This window comes from Hyla sarda, chromosome 6 (genome assembly GCF_029499605.1).
Source record: "Hyla sarda isolate aHylSar1 chromosome 6, aHylSar1.hap1, whole genome shotgun sequence".
Taxonomy (NCBI): domain Eukaryota; kingdom Metazoa; phylum Chordata; class Amphibia; order Anura; family Hylidae; genus Hyla; species Hyla sarda.
In genome coordinates, this window is record NC_079194.1 from 114,799,439 (window position 1) to 114,820,527 (window position 21,089).

The 21,089-nt window shown below is 43.8% G+C and overlaps 1 protein-coding gene across 3 annotated transcripts in view; it reads left to right on the plus strand.

Moving 5' to 3' along the window:
* USP19 (ubiquitin specific peptidase 19) overlaps nucleotides 1-21,089 on the plus strand; it is a 103,958-nt gene that overhangs the window by 30,912 nt on the left and 51,957 nt on the right. For 2 of the 3 annotated variants that reach the window (XM_056524769.1, XM_056524771.1), the window contains exons 6-10: nucleotides 5,300-5,633; nucleotides 16,531-16,687; nucleotides 16,853-16,924; nucleotides 17,010-17,125; nucleotides 17,684-17,898. In XM_056524769.1, coding sequence (XP_056380744.1) covers nucleotides 5,300-5,633; nucleotides 16,531-16,687; nucleotides 16,853-16,924; nucleotides 17,010-17,125; nucleotides 17,684-17,898 — 894 coding nt within the window. The remainder of the gene's footprint in view (nucleotides 1-5,299; nucleotides 5,634-16,530; nucleotides 16,688-16,852; nucleotides 16,925-17,009; nucleotides 17,126-17,683; nucleotides 17,899-21,089) is intronic. The other variant, XM_056524770.1, reaches the window with a different exon arrangement.

The following is a 21,089-nucleotide window of genomic DNA, read 5'->3' on the forward strand; positions in this document are numbered from 1 at the left end:
TCAAACTCTCACGATACATGGCCCCATTCATACTTTCCTTTACACGGATCAGTCGTCCTGGTCCCTTCACAGTAGGTGTGGTGTTCTTTGGATGCAACTCAGCATTCTTTCTCTGACAAGTTGAGTTTTTACCAAAAAGTTCTACTTTGGTTTCATCTGACCATATGACATTCTTCCAATCCTCTTCTGGATCATCCAAATGCTCTCTAGCAAACTTCAGACGGGCCTGGACATGTACTGGCTTAAGCAGGGGGACACATCTGGCACTGCATGATTTGAGTCCCATGCGACGTAGTGTGTTACTGATCATAGTCTTTGTTACTTTGGTCCTGGCTCTCTGCAGGTCATTCACTATTTCCCCCCCCCCCCCCCCCCCCCCCTTGTGTGGTTCTGGGATTTTTGCCCACCGTTCTTGTGATCAATTTGACACCACAGGCTGAAATCTTGCATGGAGCCCAAGGTTGAGGGAGATTGAGTGGTCTTGTATGTATTCCATTTTCTAATAATTGCTCCCACAGTTGATTTCTTCACATCAAGCTGCTTGCCTATTGCAGATTTAGTCTTCCCAACCTGGTGCAGGTCTACTATTTTGTTTCTGGTGTCCTTAGACAGCTCTTTGGTCTTGGCCATAGTGGAGAATAATAATAATAATAATAATAATAATAATAATAATAATAATAATAATAATAATAATAATAATAATAATAATAATAATAATAATAATAATAATAATAATAATAATAAAAAATAATCATTTAATAAAAAATATATACATATGTGGTATCGCCAAGTGTGTAAATGTCTGAACTATAAAAATATATTGTTAATTAAACAACACGATCAATGATGTACACGTAATATAAAAATAAAAAAAATTCTGAAGTCCAAAACAGCGTATTTTTGGTTACTTTTTATACCATTACAAAATGAATAGAAAGTGATCAAAAAGTCAGAGCCAAACTAAAATGGTACCTATAAAAACTACAGATCACAGCGTAAAAATTAGTCCTCAAAAATCCCCGAATGCGGAAAAATAAAGTTATAGGGGTCAGGAAAGGACATTTTTAAACTTATACATTTTTATTTATTTTTATTTTTTGGAGTAAAAAAAAAATGAAACCCATATGAATTGGGTATCCTTGCAACCGTATGGACCTACAGAATAAATATACGTTAAGGTGTCAATTTTGCCAAATACTGCCCTGCGTAGAAACGGAAGCAGCAAAAATTATAAAATGGCTTTTTTTAATTTTTTTATTTTGCCCCACAAATTTTTCTAGTTTCACCGTAGATTTTGTGGTGAAATTATTAATGGTATTTCAAAGTATAATTGTCGTCGCAAAGAAAAGCCCTCATATGGGTCTGCAAGTGTAAAATTGAAATTATATATATATATATATATATATATATATATATATATATATATATATATATATATATATATATATATATATTTTTTTTTTTTTTTTTTTTGGGAGGAAAAAAACAAAAGTGCAAAATGAAGAATCGTTAGAGGGAAGGGGTTAACCCCTTGGACTCAGGGTTTTTCCGTTTTTGCACTTTCGTTTTTTTTCTCCTCTCCTTTTAAATATCGTAACTCTTTCAATTTTGCACCTACAGACCCAAATGCTGGCTTATTTTTTGCGCCACCAATTCTACTTTGTAATGACATCCATCATTTTACCCAAAAATTTACGGTGAAAAAATCATTGTGCGACAAAATTGAAGAAACGCTATTTTGTAAGTTTTGGGGGGCTTTTTTTTTGTATTTTTGCATTTTTTACACTTTATTTTTTATTTTTTTGGCAATGTTATAGCCCCAGTAGGGGTTATAACATGTAGTACATTGATTGCCAGCACCATTCAATGCAAAGCCATAGCGTTGCATTGATCAATGTTTTCGGAGGTCGATTGCTCAAGCCTTGATCTCTGGCTTGGAGCATTCAATCGCCGATCGGAGGCAGGTAACGGACCCTCAGCTCGCGTCCTAGCTGATCGGGACACTGCGGTTTTACTGCGGTGGTCCCGATCAGCCTGACTGAGCTGCCGGCAATGCTTTCTTTACAGTTTAGACGCGGCGATCAACTTTGATCGCCGCGTCTAAAGGGTTAATAGCGCGTGTCACCGCAATCGGTGACACGCGCTATTACCCCCTGGTCCCAGCAACCGTTAGACGCTGAGACCGACCTGATACGATGCGGGGTTATGGCGTGACCCTGCGTTATATCGCGGGACCAGGATGACCAGGATGTCTGGCCCTGTGAGAGCCAGAAATCTTGCTGCTTTGTAGGTAACCAAATACTTTATTTTCCACCATAATTTGCATATAAATTCTCTAATTTTTTCTCATTCTGTCTCTCATATTTGAGGTATACCTATGATGAAAATTACAGGCCTCTCTCATTTTTTTTAACTGGGAGCTCTTGTACAATTGGTGGCTGACTAAATACTTTTTTGCTCCACTATATGATAGATGTTCCCCATATGACCCCAGACTCTCCATATACAGTCTATGGGGGACATGTATCATTTATATACATTGTTTTGACTGTCTATATTGTGTAAACATTTTTGCCTGATTTTTTTTGTGTGTACTTTTGATAGAAGTTTTACTGTGGAATTCTATGTGACTGTGTACAATAGAGCTGATTATGCAGTGTACATCTATTAACAGCATCTTTAATGTTTACATGCACTAACTTTGCGCAAGTCCCGATTAAATTGCGCAAATATACACCATCTAGGACACCTAAAAAGATTTAGAACCACCTCCAATTATTTAATCTTTTTGCCATAAACTGACTATTATACTACAATCTCTTAAGGAAATTCCCAAGCGTTAGGGTCAGCCATAAAACTTTTTTTTTTTTTCTGCCATATAAACTTTCCTATCCAGGTTAATAAAGAAAATTAGCTTAGAAACATGTTAAAAAATGTTAGCATAAGGTAACTTGGAAATATAAGAAGGCACTTACTAGGAAGGATAGGAGGGAAGTCAGAATTCTGTGGGCCCACCACGGGAAAACACCACAGCTCTGTGAGGGAGTGCACGGTAGAGCGATGGGGGCGTTTCTATATTTGTGCAACATTTATCAAAGGAGGTGAGCATTTTTAGTAAATTAGACAAGCAGTGTAAAGGGGTAGATCTGTGTCTACAATAGACTAATGAGATGTCCCCCTATGTGTACATATATTGCATTACTAATCCTGCACTAATACTCAGTTGCAGCCAGACTTATACTCCAGAGCTGCATTCTCCATTTCATAGGAGCTGATATAAGTAGTGTGTCTGACAGGCGGCTGACTGTTTCAAATACAGTGATCCTTCAGGTTACAACATTTTCAATACACAATGGTCTTTCATTGACCTTTTTACCCTTAAAACCTACAATGCTGCAGGCAGTCTGTATCTGCACCATGTGTGACTGGCTGGAAGAGCTAACCATTACATCACAGAATAGTGACCCCAATACATGCTCCAATAGTCAGCCAAAGGATGGCAAAGGTATAGAGCAGAAAAAGTTCACCGAAAAAAATGACCAATTGGGGAAGTATAACAATTTTAAAATGTTTTACCTTTTTAATGCACCTCAGTAAAATATTAACATTAACATAAATTGGGGGCCTTTATGTATATGAATCTTATCGTGTCTCTTGGTGTTCCCAACCCTTCTAACAGGGTGGCCCCAACCTCAGTGATTTAGTTGGAGTAGTTATGTTCTATAGATTTTTGGTGAATCTGGCATCTTATTTCTAAAAATACTGTAGCATCAAAGAAATAAAAAATAGAGAATCCAACAAATATCTCTCAGCTCTGGGAGGTTGTGTGCGTCACAGGGTCAGGAGGAGCTATCAGTTTTCTACATCAGGCCAGGTTACATGGCCTTTGGTTATCTCTAAGGGTTTTTGAACAACATGGAGCTCTTAGTACCTTACCACTTTATATCTGCATATTTACTGGGCCAATAGTTGCATGTATGCTGGGCTATTAGTCACATGTATGTTGTTAATCAGGGGTGTGGAAATTTTATGGAAAAAAACTACTTGTCCACGCGACTAAAACGGAGCAAAATCTACTTGTCCCTCGTGACGATCCAATTGTCCTGGGCAATTTTTGCTTTTACACATTTTTTCCTCCCCGCCCTATAATAGCCATAACTAACTACTATAATGATACCTTTTAATATATATGTGTGTGTGAAGTGAAATTGAAATAGTAAAAGATAATTTAGCGAATTTGGTGGTTTTCTTTTCTACACCATTTACCTTGTGGTTGAGCTAACATGTTAGTTTGATACTTTAACATGTTAGTTTGCCTGCCTGAATTTTTTACGTCATTTACTGTACGGGATACATAATGTTATGTTTGTATAGTTTGTACAATTACGCACGCAGCGATACTAAATGTTTGTTTTTATTATGTTTACATGTTTTTATATAGGAGAAGGGGGTGATTTGAACTTTTTAACATGGAAGGGGTTCATGTGTGTCTTTTAAACTTATTAAAACTTGTTTTGTTTTACACTTTTAGGAGGATTTGTTAGATTCCTCATACACCTCAATATAGTTCTATTTAACTCCATTGATCTGTGTGCTCTGCGATCCATTGATATAGCCTAGTCCAGTCAGGCTCTATCAATGACAGAGCCACGGACACCAGGGAAGCAGAGGTTAGCCCTCCAATCACTCTTCGGCGGGAGAATCCACCCCACCAGGGAGCATTCACATGTCCCTTTAAACACTGCTGTCAGCTTTGACAGCGGTGCTCTAAAGGGTTAATAGCCAGCCGTGGTGATCGCCGCATGCTTGCTATTAGCAGCGGTCCCCGGCTACTGAGAACAGCTGAGGGCTGCATAGTATGGAGCAGGCAGGAGTCCGGAGCACGCTCCATACAGACTGCTGAGCGCCGCCCGAAAAATTCCCCTACCCGGCAACCGGAACTGCAGGTTCCGGGCGTTGGGCAATAGGAATACCACATCCCTGTTAATAGACACAGGTACGCTCGTTTGTATGCTGGGCTAATTATCACATTTATGCTGGCCATATAGCAGCCTTCGGCTGTCCGGGCATGCTGGGAATTGTAGTTTTGCAGCAGCTGGAGGCACCATGGTTGGGTCCTTTACTTTATTGATATTTGCTCTAAGGTTGACAACCTTTCACTGACTTTCAGTCCTAGTTTTTATCTCATTTATAGACTGTTTTAACATTGACATGTTCTATCAGTAAGCTTAATAAAATATATGTATAATTCAGTTATAACGTATCGGCCTTATGTCTGTGACTGTCTTTCGTATTACAGGTTGTCATTGCTGACACAGAGAAGACGCCTCTTCCCAATCACGGAACACTAAACCAGTCTGCCACACCAACTGTACAGCCCGTATGCTCTAGTAATCCCAAACCCCTCCTGCTAGGTGATTTGACTTTGGATCTGCTAGTGCCATCTAAAGAGATGCCCCAACCTTCTTCAGAACAAGCTATAGAGTGTAAGGAGGACCTATCAAAAACACACACTGTGCTTGATGATAAAAAGTCTATTGCTGGTTCATCACACAGTGAAGTGGCCAAGAGAGAACACGCAACTGGAAAACCAAGTTCTTCAGAGGATTACAGTCTAGAAGATGCACCAGAAGGTAATTGCTTGATAAGATATATTTAGTATTTATTATAATTAAAATACAAAAACGATCTGCTGTACCTGCAGCAACCAAACACAGCTCAGATTTTATTTGTTAAATACTCCAGTTAAATAAAAGCTAAGCTATGATTGCTTGCTATGGGTGAAGACTGTTTTTGTTTTAGGCAGATTGATAAATGTGGGCTAATATTTTTACAATTTCAAGTTCTTAAGTAATAGTGTTTTGCCTATTTAAGTTACACTGCTCAAAAAAAATAAATAAAGGGAACACTTAACTTTTTTTTCTGGCATATGATAGGGATGCTTTATGTTACTCAGTACCTTATCCTGATCACATTCATTTAACTTATGTGTCTAGCTTCTGTATTTCTTTTAAAATCGGCTAATATCAGATCACACTGAATTTTCATCTTCTGAGGAGGAAGCGTGTCCCTCTCCTGCCCTCACTGTACATGACTAAACTTCTCCCTCACTGTGTCACTGAGCTGTCAACCAATCACTTCACTCTGCTCTGTAACCCTTTCCTCAGTTTTTATTCTCCACATGTTACACAGAGAGGAAGAAGGATTACTGGAGTTTTCCTGCTGTTCTCCTTATACACTATGTAGTAGAGCCCTGCGCGGGACTATTTTTTTTCAATCCTGCGCTCAATGATTTATTATTATTTATTTATTTTTGTCCAATCCCGCCCACTAACTAGGGCTGGGCGGTATGACCAAATGTGTGTATCAGGGTATTTTTGTAACTTATGGCGGTTCCACGGTATATAACTGTATTCCCCCCCCCCCCCCCATTTTATCAGCCCAGTGCTGCACTGTCCCCATCGGGGTGAATGCTCACATATCACCCGCAAGCGCTGCCCTTCTCGTCCTCCTGTTTGTTGCGGGCAGCCGGCGCTGACACTCTATACTGTACGCTGTATCCCTATGCCTGGGCTGCAAAAGATAGGCTAACGGCTCTCCGACGTTCCTGTTTTTTTAAATCTTTTGCAACCCGGGCATAGGGATACAGCGTACAGTATAGAGTGTCGGCGCCGGTGGCCCGCAACATACAGGAGGACGAGGAGGGTAGTGCTTGCGGGTGATATGTCAGTATTTACCCCGATGGGGACAGCGCAGCGCTGGGCTGATAATTTTGGGGGGGGGGGGGGGGGGGGGCAGAACAGCGCTCGCATGTCAAATATTAGTTCCCCGATGTAGGGACAGTGCAGCGCTGGGCTGATAATTCATTCATTCCCGAGTGGGTGGGGCCCAACCGGTATTGCGGTATGGGAAAAATTCATATCGTGCGGCACAAAAATTTCGGTATTCGGTATGAACCGGTATACCGCCCAGCCCTAACAGAGAGGTGCACTGAATCATTCTCCTCTCACTCGAGCTGCAGAGGGGGTGAGGGGTGTGGCCACCTCTCAGCCAATCACAGCAGCTCAATGTTTCACGAACCATTGATAAAATGGGGGCATCCCCACGTCTTCTCACATGTCTTCGACAGGGGGTTCTTTGCCGGGGGGGGGGTCATCCGAGACAGTATATCGGCATTGACATTCGACTTGCCGCTTCTGTACTTGATGGTGAAACTATAATTGGCTAATCTTAAAGCCCAACATTGTTCAATGGCACCCAACTTGGTGGTGTTCAGGTGGGCCAACGTGTAGACAGTAAATGGTGTGGCAGCCAAGTAGTCTTTTTGAACTTTTCGGTCACGGCCCATACCAAGATGAGAAGTTCCAATTTTAATGACCTATAGTTTACTTCGTTCTCTTCGGCTCCTTGCAGGTTACGACTGGCATATGCAACTGCCCGCTCATGTCCTTTCTGGACTTCGGACAGGAAGGCTCCCAGACCTTCGAAACTGGCATCGGTATATAACTGGAACGGCTGACTGTAGTCTGTATACGCCAGGATGGGTGGTTCTCTCAGCAGACATTTAAGAGCTTGGAACGCTGTCTCATGCTCTTCGGTTCATTCGACGGGTAGTCTTCCAATGTAGTTTTCCTTCGCCGTACCCTGTAAGAGAGCTGTGAGGGGTTCTGCAATCTGGGCGAAGAGGGGATGAAGCGGCGGAAGTAGCCAGCAAATCCTAGGAAGCTGCTGAAATCTTTCACCGTGCGCGGGGTAGGCCGGTTCTTTACAACTTCTACCTTTTTCAGGATTGGGCTGGACTCCCTCTGTGCTGAAAACATGACACAGGTAGTGTACCTGAGGTTTAAGCAAATGACACTTTGACGGCTTGATCTTCAGCCCATGCTTGATCAGGACTTGGAAGATGTCTGACAGATGATTGAGGTGCTCCTGGTAGGACTTGGAATACACAATGACATTGTTCAGGTACAATAGGACACATTGATGGAAAGATACCTGGGCCATCTGGATTTTTAAACGCTGGAACATAGCAGGGGCATTACACAGCCCAAATGGCATACTTTTAATCTCTAACATTCCCATGAGTGTTACGAAAGCGGTTTTCTCCCGGTCTTCCACGGGCACTTGCCAATATCTGCTGGTTAAGTCCAGGGTGGAGAAATAAGCAGCTGACCCAAGGGCTGTGAGTGACTCCTTGATCCTTGGCAGAGGATAAGCATCCTTATGTGTGACATTGTTCAGTTTTTTTTTTTTTTTTTCTCTTGACTAGGACAAGTGGCACCGCCCAGGGACTTTCTTGGATGAAGTCTGTCTCTTTCATGTAGGCCAGCATCTTCTTTACTGTCTGTACATGCCTGGCGCGACAGGGCGGTGTCTTTCCTTGATAGTTGGGCTATCGCCTGTGAGGATTTGGTGTTGGATCATGGACATACAACTGGGCTACTGGGGTGTATTTGGGTAACACAGTAGCAACATCAGACAGTGACGAGGCTTCTCGCAGCTCAGACAAGAGGGTGGTCTTCTAATAGCAGAGGCTCCAACAGGGCTTGATAGTCTCTATTCTTGACACCGGGACATGCTCTGTGTTAGGTTGCAAGGTCACCGACCTGATGTCTTGTACTCTAACTCTGCAGATTTCCCCTTGCTTGTTGGCAAACTTCTGCTCCGCTTGTAGAACCTGCAAGTGGTGCTGCGCAGCCCGCTGGCCTGAAGGGGACATATGGGGAAGAGAGGCATGCAAAGAATCTACTATTTCAACAAAGCCGTTTTTCATAATGTTCATCCCCAATATAAACTCAGCAGACCCCTTATCTGTCACATTAGTTACAATAACTCCCTGCCCGCTAATTACATGCTCTCCAAACTGAATGGTTGGCTCCCAGTTTCCATGTCTGGGGACTGGTTGCCCATTACCTGCAACTACTCTGAAGTTAACATCCTACAGTTCATGCAATAAACTAGCATCCCAATGTTGATAGAAAATGTTTTTAGGTATAGTAGACCCTTGTGACCCTGTATATAAATGCCTCCAATGGTACACCTTCAACAAAAATTTTTTGACTTAGGTCGTTCTGGGATTGGACCTGATGACTGTTTTTCTGAGGGCTGGTCCGCGAAATCCATTTAAATCCCAACACTGCATTTTCCAATGTCTGGGTTTATTACAATTGGTACAAAAGGGTCTGAGACCCTAGGGGTCTACTAGGTGAAGAGTTGTGGGGATGAAATTGCAGGGGGCAGGAGCAAGGTTAGGTTTTCTATGCAGGGTCGGTTAGGTGAAGCGGACCGGGTGGCAAGCTCCTTTTACAGCTTTAGGCTGGGTTCACACCACGTTTTGTTAACTACGGTTCCCGTATACGGCTGGGAGGAGGGGAGCGGGGCTTAATCGCGGCGCCCGCACTCAGCCGTATAGGGGAACCGTATTTATTGCATGTCTATGAGCCGACCGGAGTGAACCGCAGCCTCCGGTTGGCTTAGTTTTCGGCCGTATGTGGTTTCCTGACCGCAGGCAAAAACGTGGTCGACCACGTTTTTGCCTGCGGTCGGGAAACCACATACGGCCGAAGGATGCGGTTCACTCCGGTCGGCTCATAGACATGCATTAAATACGGTTCCCGAAAACGGGTGCCGCAATTAAGCCTCGTCCCCCCCTCCCAGCCGTATACGGGAACCGTAGTTAACAAAACGTGGTGTGAACTAGGGATCGACCGATATCGGTTTTTTAGGGCCGATAATCGGTGGAGGTCAGGGCCGATAGCCGATAACTTATACCGATATTCCGGTATAAGTTATCGGCTATTTATCCCCCCTCGACACCGCTGCAGAACATTGATTTAAAGCGGGCGCTTTAAATCAATGCACTGCAGTGGCTTTTGCGGTGCCATAGGCCGCCGCCACCGCCGCCACCACCCGCTTCTCTCCCCCTACCTGTCAGGCTGGTCCGGGCCATCCATCCTTCCTTCCTGTAGTGTTCGGTGGCATTCCGGGTGGAGGGTGAACCGGTCCGGGCTGTCCTTCTTCTCCGGGGGTCATCTTCTCCACTCCGGGCAGGCTCTGGCCTAGTACGCTGCATAGACGCCGCTGTGCAGTGACGCCCGTGCGCAGCGACGCACCTGACGTCACGGCGTAGCGGCGTCTATGCAGCATACTAGGCCAGAGCCTGCCCGGAGTGGAGAAGAGGACCCCCGGAGAAGGACAGCCCGGACCGGTTCACCCTCCACCCGGAATGCCGCCGGACACTACAGGAAGGAAGGATTAATGGCCCGGACCACCCCCATTACGGGTAAGTTAAAAAAAAATGTATTGACTCGGAGGGTGGGGGAGGGGGGGAGGGGCCCGAGCGGTATAGCGGTATGGGCAAAAATCCATACCGGTATACCGCCCAGCACTACGTGGGGGGGGGGGGGGGGTGCGACGCGGTGCGGTGGGTCGGGGGGGGGGGCGATTGCCGGTGTGGCTAGTGGGCTACTGTAAAGGATTCTCCCCCTCTATTGTACAGGCACCCGGTAGTAATTTGTTTTGCGACCAGACTTACGGATGCCATTGGGTTAATTCTGAATGCTACCGGCACCAGAGACTTGCTGCTGACAATTGTTCGTGTTGGCAGAGCCTGTGCTGCAGCGAGAGCTTGATAGAAGACAGTGGAGCCGGGCGCAGCCACTGGAACCTCCAATATGGTTGCGCCCAAGGAACTTCCTGTTTTGGTCCGGTCGGCAAAGTCTTCCCCTGTGCAACACAGGGAGGCTCTTTGGTTCCTCCTCGCTGTGCTGAAGAGGCGTCACCACTGGGCACTGACAGGGCGGACGTGTGACAGGTCGCCTGCAGGAAACACTGGACTAAATTAACCCTTTCAGGTACCGACTCTTAATACTTCACAGTAGCAGACAGTCTTTTCTTCACCTCCCCCACTATTTCACAAGCACCACGTGTAAAATACTTTTCATAGACAAAGTCCCGTACACTTTCTGGCGCAAACTTTATCTTCATCGGTATGCGATTTTCTTGTAGACAATATTGGACACGGTTCAGACTGGGGGGTGGACTTAGGCATAATACACACACCCGTATCCTGTTCGTGATGAAAAAAGTTGAGGTAATGGCAGGTTGTGTGGTGCAGTGCACACCAGGGTTTGTGACGCCAGGGTGTGGTTTAGCCTTAAATGGGCACTGTCGGATACAAAAACTTTTGCTATGTTGTAAAGCATGCAAAACCAATAGTTTTTGCAATTGCTTTAATTAGTGGAAAAGCCAGTCAACAAGCTGTCCCCCCTGCCTGCTTGGACACATACTAGTCTTGCTGTGTCCATCCGTCATCACCTATGTCATGGACACACTTCCTTGATTGACAGCTGTGAGCGCAGGGCTCACAGCTGGAGGAAAAATCCTCCCACGGTCCGCTTGTGTCCAGTTACTGTCAGTGAGGAGAAGCTGGGAGTTCTAGTTTTGCTAATGCTAGGGGAGATATGAGCAGACAGCATACTGAGGGAGGGGGCAGAGACCTGCACAGTGAGGCCACACCCCCTCTCTTTGAATGCAATTCAGACTGGTGAGCTAAATTTAAGCGTGTAATAAAAAAAATAAAGGTGCTAGACCCATAAAAATTGGATGTACATGGTCAGGATTAGGTACTGAGTGATATATAAAAAAAAAAAAAAAATAATGTTGTTTGATCGGACGGGTACGCTTTAACCACCCAAAGGAATACCGCTGGATCCTGGGCTAGGCATGGGGCAATGAAGACACCAATGCCAAGTTACGGACAACTGTAGCTTTACTGAGGGTAGACAGTTGTTAGTCAATGCAGTACAGCTAGGACCAAAGGAGGTGACCAGTGACAGAGACCTCGCAGGTTTGCTGGGACTTGTAGTAGACATGAGAATTTAGTGAAGGCCATGCTGAATAGACAGAAGACTTGACTTGACTGACAGGACTGTGACTTTGGCTTACTTGGGACTTGGCTTGAGGCTGCGGGACTTGGCTTGAATTAAGGCCTCCAATGTTCTGGACACACACACTAAGACGACTTGACTGCACTGGACAATATAATACACAACTTATTTACATGGGGGAATGAACTATTGTTTTTAAAAATATATATTGTGTTTAAATCAGCAAAACTATAACTCAGTCAATGACACTTCTGTGAAATCACACTGTCCACTCAGGAAGCAACACCGATTGACAATCAATTTCAGATGCTGTTGTGCAAATGGAACAGACAACAGGTGGAAATTATAGGCAATTAACAAGACACCCCCAATAAAGGAGTGGTTCTGCAGGTGGTGACCACAGACCACTTCTCAGTTCCTATGCTTCCTGGCTGATGTTTTGGTCACTTTAGAATGCTGGTGGTGCTTTCACTCTATTGGTAGCATGAGATGGAGTCTACAACCCACACAAGTGGCTCAGGTAGTGCAGCTCATCCAGGATGACACATCAATGTGAGCTTTGGCAAGAAGGTTAGCTGTGTCTGTCAGCGTAGTGTCCAGAGCATGGAGGCGCTACCGAGAGACGCGGAGGAGGCCGTAGGAGGGCAGCAGGACCGCTACCTCTGTCTTTGTGCAAGGAGGAGCACTGCCAGATCCCTGCAAAATGACCTCCAGCAGGCCACAAATGTACATGTGTCCACTCAGTCAGAAGCAGACTCCATGAGGGTGATATGAGGGCCTTATGTCCACAGGTGGGGGTTGTGCTTACAGCCTAACACCATGCAGGATGTTTAGCATTTGCCAGAGAACACCAAAATTGGCAAATTCGCCACTGGTGCCCTGTGCTCTTTACAGATGAAAGCTTCACACTGAGCATATGTGACAGTCTGGAGACGCTGTGGAGAATGTTCTGCTGCCTGCAACACCTTTCAGCATGACCGGTTTGGCGGTGGGTCAGTAATGGTGTGGGGTGGCATTTCTTTGGGGGGCTGCACAGCCCTCCATGTGCTTGCCAGAGGTAGCCTGCCTGCCATTAGGTACCGAGATGAGATCCTCAGACCCCTTGTGAGACCATATGCTGGTGCGGTTGTCCCTGGGTTCCTCCTAATGCAAGACAATGCTAGACCTCGTGGCTGTAGTGTGTCAGCAGTTCCTGCAAGAGGAAGGCATTGATGCAATGGACTGGCCCACCCTTTTTCCCCAGACCTGAATCTGATTGAGCCCAAATGGGACATCATGTCTCGCTCCATCCACCAATTGTTGCACCACAGACTGTCAAGGGGCAGAAGAAACTGATTGGCCTAGAGATAACCCTTGATAACCCTTTGTCACTAATACCCTTATTATACTCCCACCCATAAAACTTAGCTTTTATGAAGCCTTATAAAAATGTGAATAAAGAGTCACTTAAAAAACACAATCCCCTGGTGTGTGCATATCAATGTATAATAATGTGTGATATTGACCACTCAGTGGTCTCTGTTTTGCAATCTATCAACCACCCGTGCCCTGCAGGTCCATTGGTTGATAGAACACACTGCTGACGCACTAATGGGATTAATTAGTAAAAACTAACACTGCCCCCTCTACAGGTTTCAGTACAACAGTAACATCCCTAGGAGGGAAAGGGGCACATCAACCTGCTCAGGCAATCTGCTCACTATGTGCTACATCCACCCATGAATACCGCCCTCTGATTGCCATCCAACCAATCCTAAAGGCTATCGCACTGTTGACATGTCACATACACATCTGTACCTCCTTTTTTCCAATTAGTCCCGATCCTGTAGCCAATCATATGCTCACTCCTTCCTTGCGCCTTCCGTCATCCTAATCCTGTGTCGCATGATGTGCTTTGCGCTCGCCACGCACACTGCTCCGTAACACGCGCATGCACAGGTTCCCGAACGGGATCTACCTCTCGCAAATGCGCTGTTACTCTATATCTGCACTTAGTTTATGGAGCTATATACTCCCATTCTACAATATGGGTAAATGTGTGTGCATGCGTATAGTGCCAATACCATTATTATGCCACTTATCAGTTATAAGAGGGTTTGCATTAAAGGAGGGATTTTCAATTTTGAACATATATATATATATTTGTGTTTAATGATGTATCCTTATATATTCTGGCATTATTACTACCTCCTATAAGATTTGCTTATAAATTTAGACTTGGCTCCAACTTTTTAATATTAGAATATAGATTCCCGTTGGTAGCATGCCCAACAAGATAGCTTGAATGGTTGTGATGATTACATTGCCTTCATTTAATCAGTAGACTAAAGAGATTGGCTACATCTCTGATGAATTATCCAGACCTCCATGGGTTGATAAATTTGATTTCCATTGATAATTTTTGTGTCATTTTGTTGTCAGCACATTCAGCTATGTAAAGACGAAAGTATTTTGTGTGATTAGTTCATTCATTCAAATCTAGGATGTGTCATCTTAGTGTTCCCTTAATTATTATTATTTTTTTTTACAGTGTATAATACTGTATAATATACTGCCATCACCTCTGTGTGGTGCTTTGTCCTGTTTTCATGCACAGGACCCTCAATATGTCATATGTCACATGGTCTCTAGAGGGCCGTGGCTATGCTGCAGTCGGTGGGTGGTTAGCAGGATGGAAGGTATTGACTGGAGTAATGCCATTGACCCAGCTGCTGCAGGATAGCCATGCCCCCTGGAGACAATGTCACTTATGACTTATTGTCTGGCTGCATGGAGTGCTGGGTGGTATGATGACACATTATGAAAGGGCCCTGTTACACGGGGTGATTATCTGCCAAAAAGCATGATATTGCCCTGTGTAATAGGGCCAGTGATCAGCCAACACTTGTTCATTGGCTAATTGTTGTTTTGACTAATCAAAAATATATTTGGCATTCAGCCACACATCTTCCAGTGATAATGTGTGCGGCCCTCCCGCATATTCCTCGGTTTGTGAAAAGACCTTTTGAATGAATGCTGAAATGAGACATCTGTACTCCTTTACAGTGTGGGGTCGGGCCCTAACACAAGCAAGTGGATTCTAGTGCATTGCAAAGTGGCTTCACGGTGGAGACTCTTAACCAAATGGCCCATTGCTATTGCATATAGTCATTGATCCATTGCAGTGCAACAGATGAAACTGAGCTCACCTGCTTACTTGAGAGAGTTTCTCTTAAAATGGTGCGGCAGAAGGATACGTATAATCTTCCAGGGCAAGCTCGTAGCCCATGACTTGCTTAAGCTCAGTAGACTTGTGTGGGATTTCCAGGAGTCTGTCAGATGTTAAGTCTTGGGGGAGGGAAATTTGCCCTGGAAGTTGAAATATATTCTGCCGCCAGGCCATGGTGAGATTAACTTTCTAATTCTCTAGTTTATAGAGGCCTGCGGCCTATATGGTAATAAGGTTTTCAGAAATGTCCTAGAGTTTTAGGCAGCCTGCGACTGTGTCTGTCCCCAATCATGACACTTCATATCCCAGTCCTGGCTTTAAGGAAAGGTTACTTTATCCCAGCCCCCAGCAGTCATCCTCCTTCTAGATTATATTACAAGTGCGTAGTCATCTTAGGGACTGCCAGAGGATTCTGCTTCCCACCCTCCCAATATCTTCAACAAAGTGACCAGGTCTGGAGGTCACAGGCTCATCCTCTTCTGTATAACTGCGTCTCGTCCGGTAACACTCTGGATATAATGTTCTTGCAAGGCTTGGAAGGTAACAGAAGCAGAATGCATAGCTGTAGTGTTTGAGCATGGACACGTGTGCTTTGCCGTAGTGTGCTGAAAGTTGTATTGGAAAGAGCAATGCACAGGGGTTATACTTTTTTCAAGACTTGAAGTATATATATTTTTCAGATTAAACATTTTCTGGAATATTGAGGGTTATGGTACATATTTTTCTACTAGATGAGCCATTGACCCTATACTGATATAAACCACATGGTTTTTCAGATACCCACACCTTTGCGTTTACCAGTTTCTTTTCAGCAGCTGACAGCCAGCTTTCATTTTGTCTGCATGCTGGTTGCTAACAAGTCTAGTCACAAGTGACCGTAAGTATGGTGGCATTTTCTGTTGTCAGACGTGCAAACATGGTCTCAGCAAATACACAGAAAAACTCCAGGATCTGTGTAAGTTCCCATGAAACCCTAAAAATATGGTCACTATGAAAAACCATTTTTGACTGATAAGTGTTAAGTCACTAGTCATTAGAGACCATATAAAAACACCAGACCATATACATTCATACTGGTCACCAAACTCCAAGTTGACTTCTAATGTTCTGATAACTTACTGCACAAAGTACATTATTCTTCAGCTGCCGCAGAGACTTGTTTGGTAGACTATAAGGAAGATGTCTATGCCCTGTTGATTAAACACCCTTATCCTATTCAAAAAAATGTCTGCAGCAGCTGAGGGGTGAATCGAGGTCTTCTGCAGCAATATGGGCACTGTATGGAGTCAAACATATTGCAACTACTGAAGAATGTACATTTTTATGCAAATGTTTACATTTTATAAGTTAAAAGAATCATTTCAAATCAGAATTGCACTTTTTTTTTTTTCATTTCTAAACTACTTTTTTTTTTTTTCTTTTCCTACCTTGTAGATATAGAGCCCTATGTGAATCTCACCTTTGTGAAAAATGACCACTATGAGAAGGGGAATGACATGGTGGTTGTCCATGTCTATGTAAAAGAAATCTGCAAGCAGACATCCCGGGTATTGTTTCGGGAGCAAGATTTTACTCTAATCTTTCAGACAAGGTAAAGATGAATCCTTTTTCTTTTCTTTTCTTTTTTTTTTTTTCTTTTTTTTTACTAATGTGGCTAAAAAAAAAACGCACAAGTAATCTAACATTCTTACCAGTAATCTGTGTATCCATCCTAGTTGCCAAATTATTTTTTTTTTGTATCCTCTCTTATTTTTAGAGACTTAAACTTTCTTCGGCTCCATCCTGGTTGTGGCCCTGATACTGTGTTCAGGTGGCAGGTAAAGCTCAGGTACGATTCTGTTGTGTACTGGTGTGTTGTTTCATTTGTTATGCACTTCCCTGTGTTCACATTCTGCCCTGTGCTTTCTTTATAGGAACCTTATAGAACCAGACTTGTGCAAATACAATTTCACAGGAGCTCGCATTGACATCTCCCTTCAGAAGAAGCAGTGTCAGAGGTGGGGTGGTCTAGAGGCACCTGCCGCACAAGGTCTGTACCCTGAATTCTACCTTTGGCTTAAAACTTGGCTTTCTTGTCACTAGATTCAATTTACCCCTTTACAACCCAGGACATCTATGTGAATCATGGCTCAGATCGCTTCTTTCATTTTTTCACTGCCTCTGCAAAATGAAAGAAGCGATCTGATTGGTTGCTATGGGCAACTGGGCAACGTTTCCTCTGGACTGGTTTTGACAAATCTCTCCCTTTGAGCTACTGACATCCACCACTTGTTCGCATGGCTAAAAGTTAGTGTAGTTTTGCATGAAAAACATTCTTCCCACTAACGTTATCACAAAATTCTGCACCATTCCGAAAAATTGTGAAGTTTTTTAAAACATGGGTCAGTTTCTATTTCTTCAATTTGCAACGTGAACAACTCCTAAGAGGGAAATGTGCATATCTTGGCCAACCTATAACAGAGCATTATGTAAACTTAAATGCCCTCATTCTGGGGCCTGCAGAATCGTGGGGTGGTATGTAGCATCTGTTTTAGTTATGTGTTGGCACGCAGATGCTAAACAAAACCCTACTTTCCCCTCTTTTAAGGTGCAGTGGGTGGTGCAAAAGTTGCAATGCCTGCAAGCCCTGCTCCTCTCGCCAAGACTCAGCCAGGAGGTAACCAGCACACACTTTCCAGCAAAGAAGAACCTAGAGCTGTGGAAAAGGAGAAGCCCCGGGCAGAGGATGCAAGTCTGGATAAAGTGTCATCCAGGACTGCAGCTGATCACGTTCCTGTAAAACCGGAACAGCTCTTGACTTCGGTTAGTAGATCGGGCTCCTACATTTAGTACACCCTTTATTTTTACACTCCCAGAGAACCTGTAGTCCAGTGTTTTCTAACCAGGGTGCCTCCAGCTGTTGCAAAACTACAACGCCGTTTGCTATTTAGGCATGCGGGAGTTGTAGTTTTGCAACAGCTGGAGGCCCCCCGTGTTGGGAGATACTGCTCTAGCCGAAGAGAATTACAAAGGGCTTCACGAGACTGGCTATGATGTGATTTGCAGAATGGAAACAAGTATGAAACCACAGATAGAATAAGGAGCAGGTCACTGGAGGCATTTTAGGCAGGGAGTGCAGATTTTAGTAGATTATCATTCCAATATTCCGTATTGTGGTTTGTGGGGTTATCAACGGATGTATGCAAATACTAAACCACATCTGAAGGATTTGCAAACTGTAAACTACAGAAACAAAGTTCAGTTTGGAAAGGGGGCAGTCACCCATTCTTCTTAATTTATTTTTTAATAAGGCTTCATAGTATGTGCTCATGCTTGTCCAAGGGACCAAATCAGGAGTCCAATCTACTTGTCCCTCATGACAATCCACTTGTCCTGGTACACAAAATAATTTTACCAAAATAGTCTGTTAATAAGGTCTTTAGTAATAAAAACTTAATAGGCAGACCTAACCCCATAAGGACCCAGCCAATTTTCACTATAGGACCTGGCCATTTTTTGCACATCTGACCACTGTCACTTTTAGCACTAATAACTCTGGGATACTTTTACCTTTCATTCTGATTCCAGGATTGTTTTTTCGTGACATATTCTACTTTATGTTAGTGGTAAAATTTTGTCGATACTTGCATCCTTTCTTGGTGAAAAATTCAAAAATTTGATGAAAAAATGGAAAATTTTACATTTTTTTTTTAACTTTGAAGCTCTCTGCTTATAAGGAAAATACATATTCCAAATAAATTATATATTGATTCACATGTACAATATGTCTACTTTATGTTGGCATCATATAGTTGACATGTTTTTACTTTTGGAAGACATCAGAGGGCTTCAAAGTACAGCAGCAATTTTCCAATTTTTCACAAAATTTTCAAAATCGAAATTTTTCAGGGACCAGTTCACTTTTGAAGTGGATTTGAAGGGCCTTCATATTAGAAATACCCCATAAATGACCCCATTGTTCATTAAGTGGGATGTGAAAAGGAATTTTTTTTATTTTTTTTTACACTAAAATGCTGGGGAAAATGTCACTGTAAATTTGTAAGTGCATATTTTTTTTTTTGAGTAAGGACATACCTCATGTCTGGACGTTAGGAGGGTGCACACCGGTCTCTGATGTGCAGGAGTGCAGTCAGGGTCTTGAGCTTCTGCATTTCTCCTATGGAGCCAGATCAGTGGGACCCCCCCTCAAGGGGCATTACATGGGGTAAATAACTGGGGTACTCTAACTGAAATGGGGTACAGTGGGACATAAAATCATAACTTTTTTTTTTTATGTTCCCAGAATTATGACCCAGAGCATATCCAAAACTAAAAAATATGCCCACCCCAAACCCTATGCTCTGAATCATCATTCTGGGAATGTGATGTGTGTGGCCGTCCCTAACCTGTTGCCTCAAATACGCACCCCGCTTAGGTGGGGAGAGAGCGCTGCACATTTGAGGCAACAAAAAAGTCCCGGATGATAGTGATTCAGTGACCCATGACCTTTTTTTTTTTTTTTTTTTTTTTTTTTTTTTTTTTTATACCCCCATAGGTCTTTTTTTTTTTTTTTTTTTTTATTTATTTTTTTTTTTTTTTATGAAAAAATTTGTTGGCCAATTTATTGGTTTTATGGGGTTAAAACTTGGAATGTACTCTGGACTTGGTACATTGGGGTCACATTATGGAAAATTAAAATGAAGAGGGAAAATGTAGTACTCCATGGAAGTGTGATACTCCCTGAAGCAATCTTTAATGCAGAGGCCCGAATGATCGGGGCAAGTGTCACATTGAGTGGTGGTGTCCTTCCGAATCCCCCTCTTGTAACACACTCTGCATCTTTTCTGGGCTCTTCCCTTCTTTCCAGTGTGGGGGACCTCACCTGGAAAGTGTTGGCCTGGGACTATCCTGGCACCTATAACTTCAGTTCCTTGGGAAGTCCGGCCTGCTCTTTCCCGGTCGCCAAAGATCAGGACCTTTAGGACTTCTTCTTGGAACTGAAGGTATGTCCCTGTGTTGCCAGCATTCTGGTACAGTACAAAAGAGTTGTACATGGCAACCTGTACCATGTAGACCGCAATTTTTTTGTGGGGTGTGGGAGGGGGCTGTTATATGGGGGGAAAAATAGTGCTGCAGCCCCAAAAATTGGTGGGGGTGGGGGGGTGGATGGTATGGGGCAAATGCAGCACCCTGAACCCCTAATAGGGCCCGGGTCACGCTGAAATATTGCGGCGGACCCTTGGGGACCTATTAGGAGGTCAGGGGACCTATTAGGGTTTTTTTTTTACTCTTTACTCCTACCTTTCCCTTGGTTTTATTCTGTCCCTGCTCTATGGGGGATTTTCTTCTGAGGGGCCTCCGATCTTGGCAGAGGGGGGGGGGGGGGGGGGGTCCCTAGCTTCCTCCAGCAGCTCTGACCGCTGACTGAACTCAGCCAACCGCAGGAAGATGCCGTTAACCCCTCCCCTGCCGACTGCTATTGGCTGGATTTATTTTTTATGCCATTTACCTTGTGGTCAAACTTACATGTTATTTTGATCGGCCTGATTACAGTAATACCCAATTTATATCTTTTCAGTCGGGTTTTACTAATTTAAAAAAAATTCCAAACTTTTTAGAATTTATTATTTTTTTTAATTGCCTTTTTTTCCCCCCTCTATAACCTTTTCATTTTACAGTATACTGGGCAATGCAATTCTGGGGTTTCAGTTGTTGTGTTTTTTTTTTTTAACTTGTTGGGGACGGAGAGCATATGGATATGCCCTCGCCTCCCGTCACTTAAGGACGGAGGGCGAAACTGTACGCCCTCTGCATGTCCGATCACTGCAGCTCGCTGGGCGGTTATCGGAACGGGATGCCTGCTGAAATGATTCAGCAGGCATCCCGTCCCGATGCCCAGGGGGTCCTAAGACCCCCCTCATGTCGGCGATCTTCACATGAATTCACACAGGCGATTTGCGGCGATTCCGAGTTATAAGGGTCTCCGCTGACCCGGAAAATAAGGGGGATCGGGG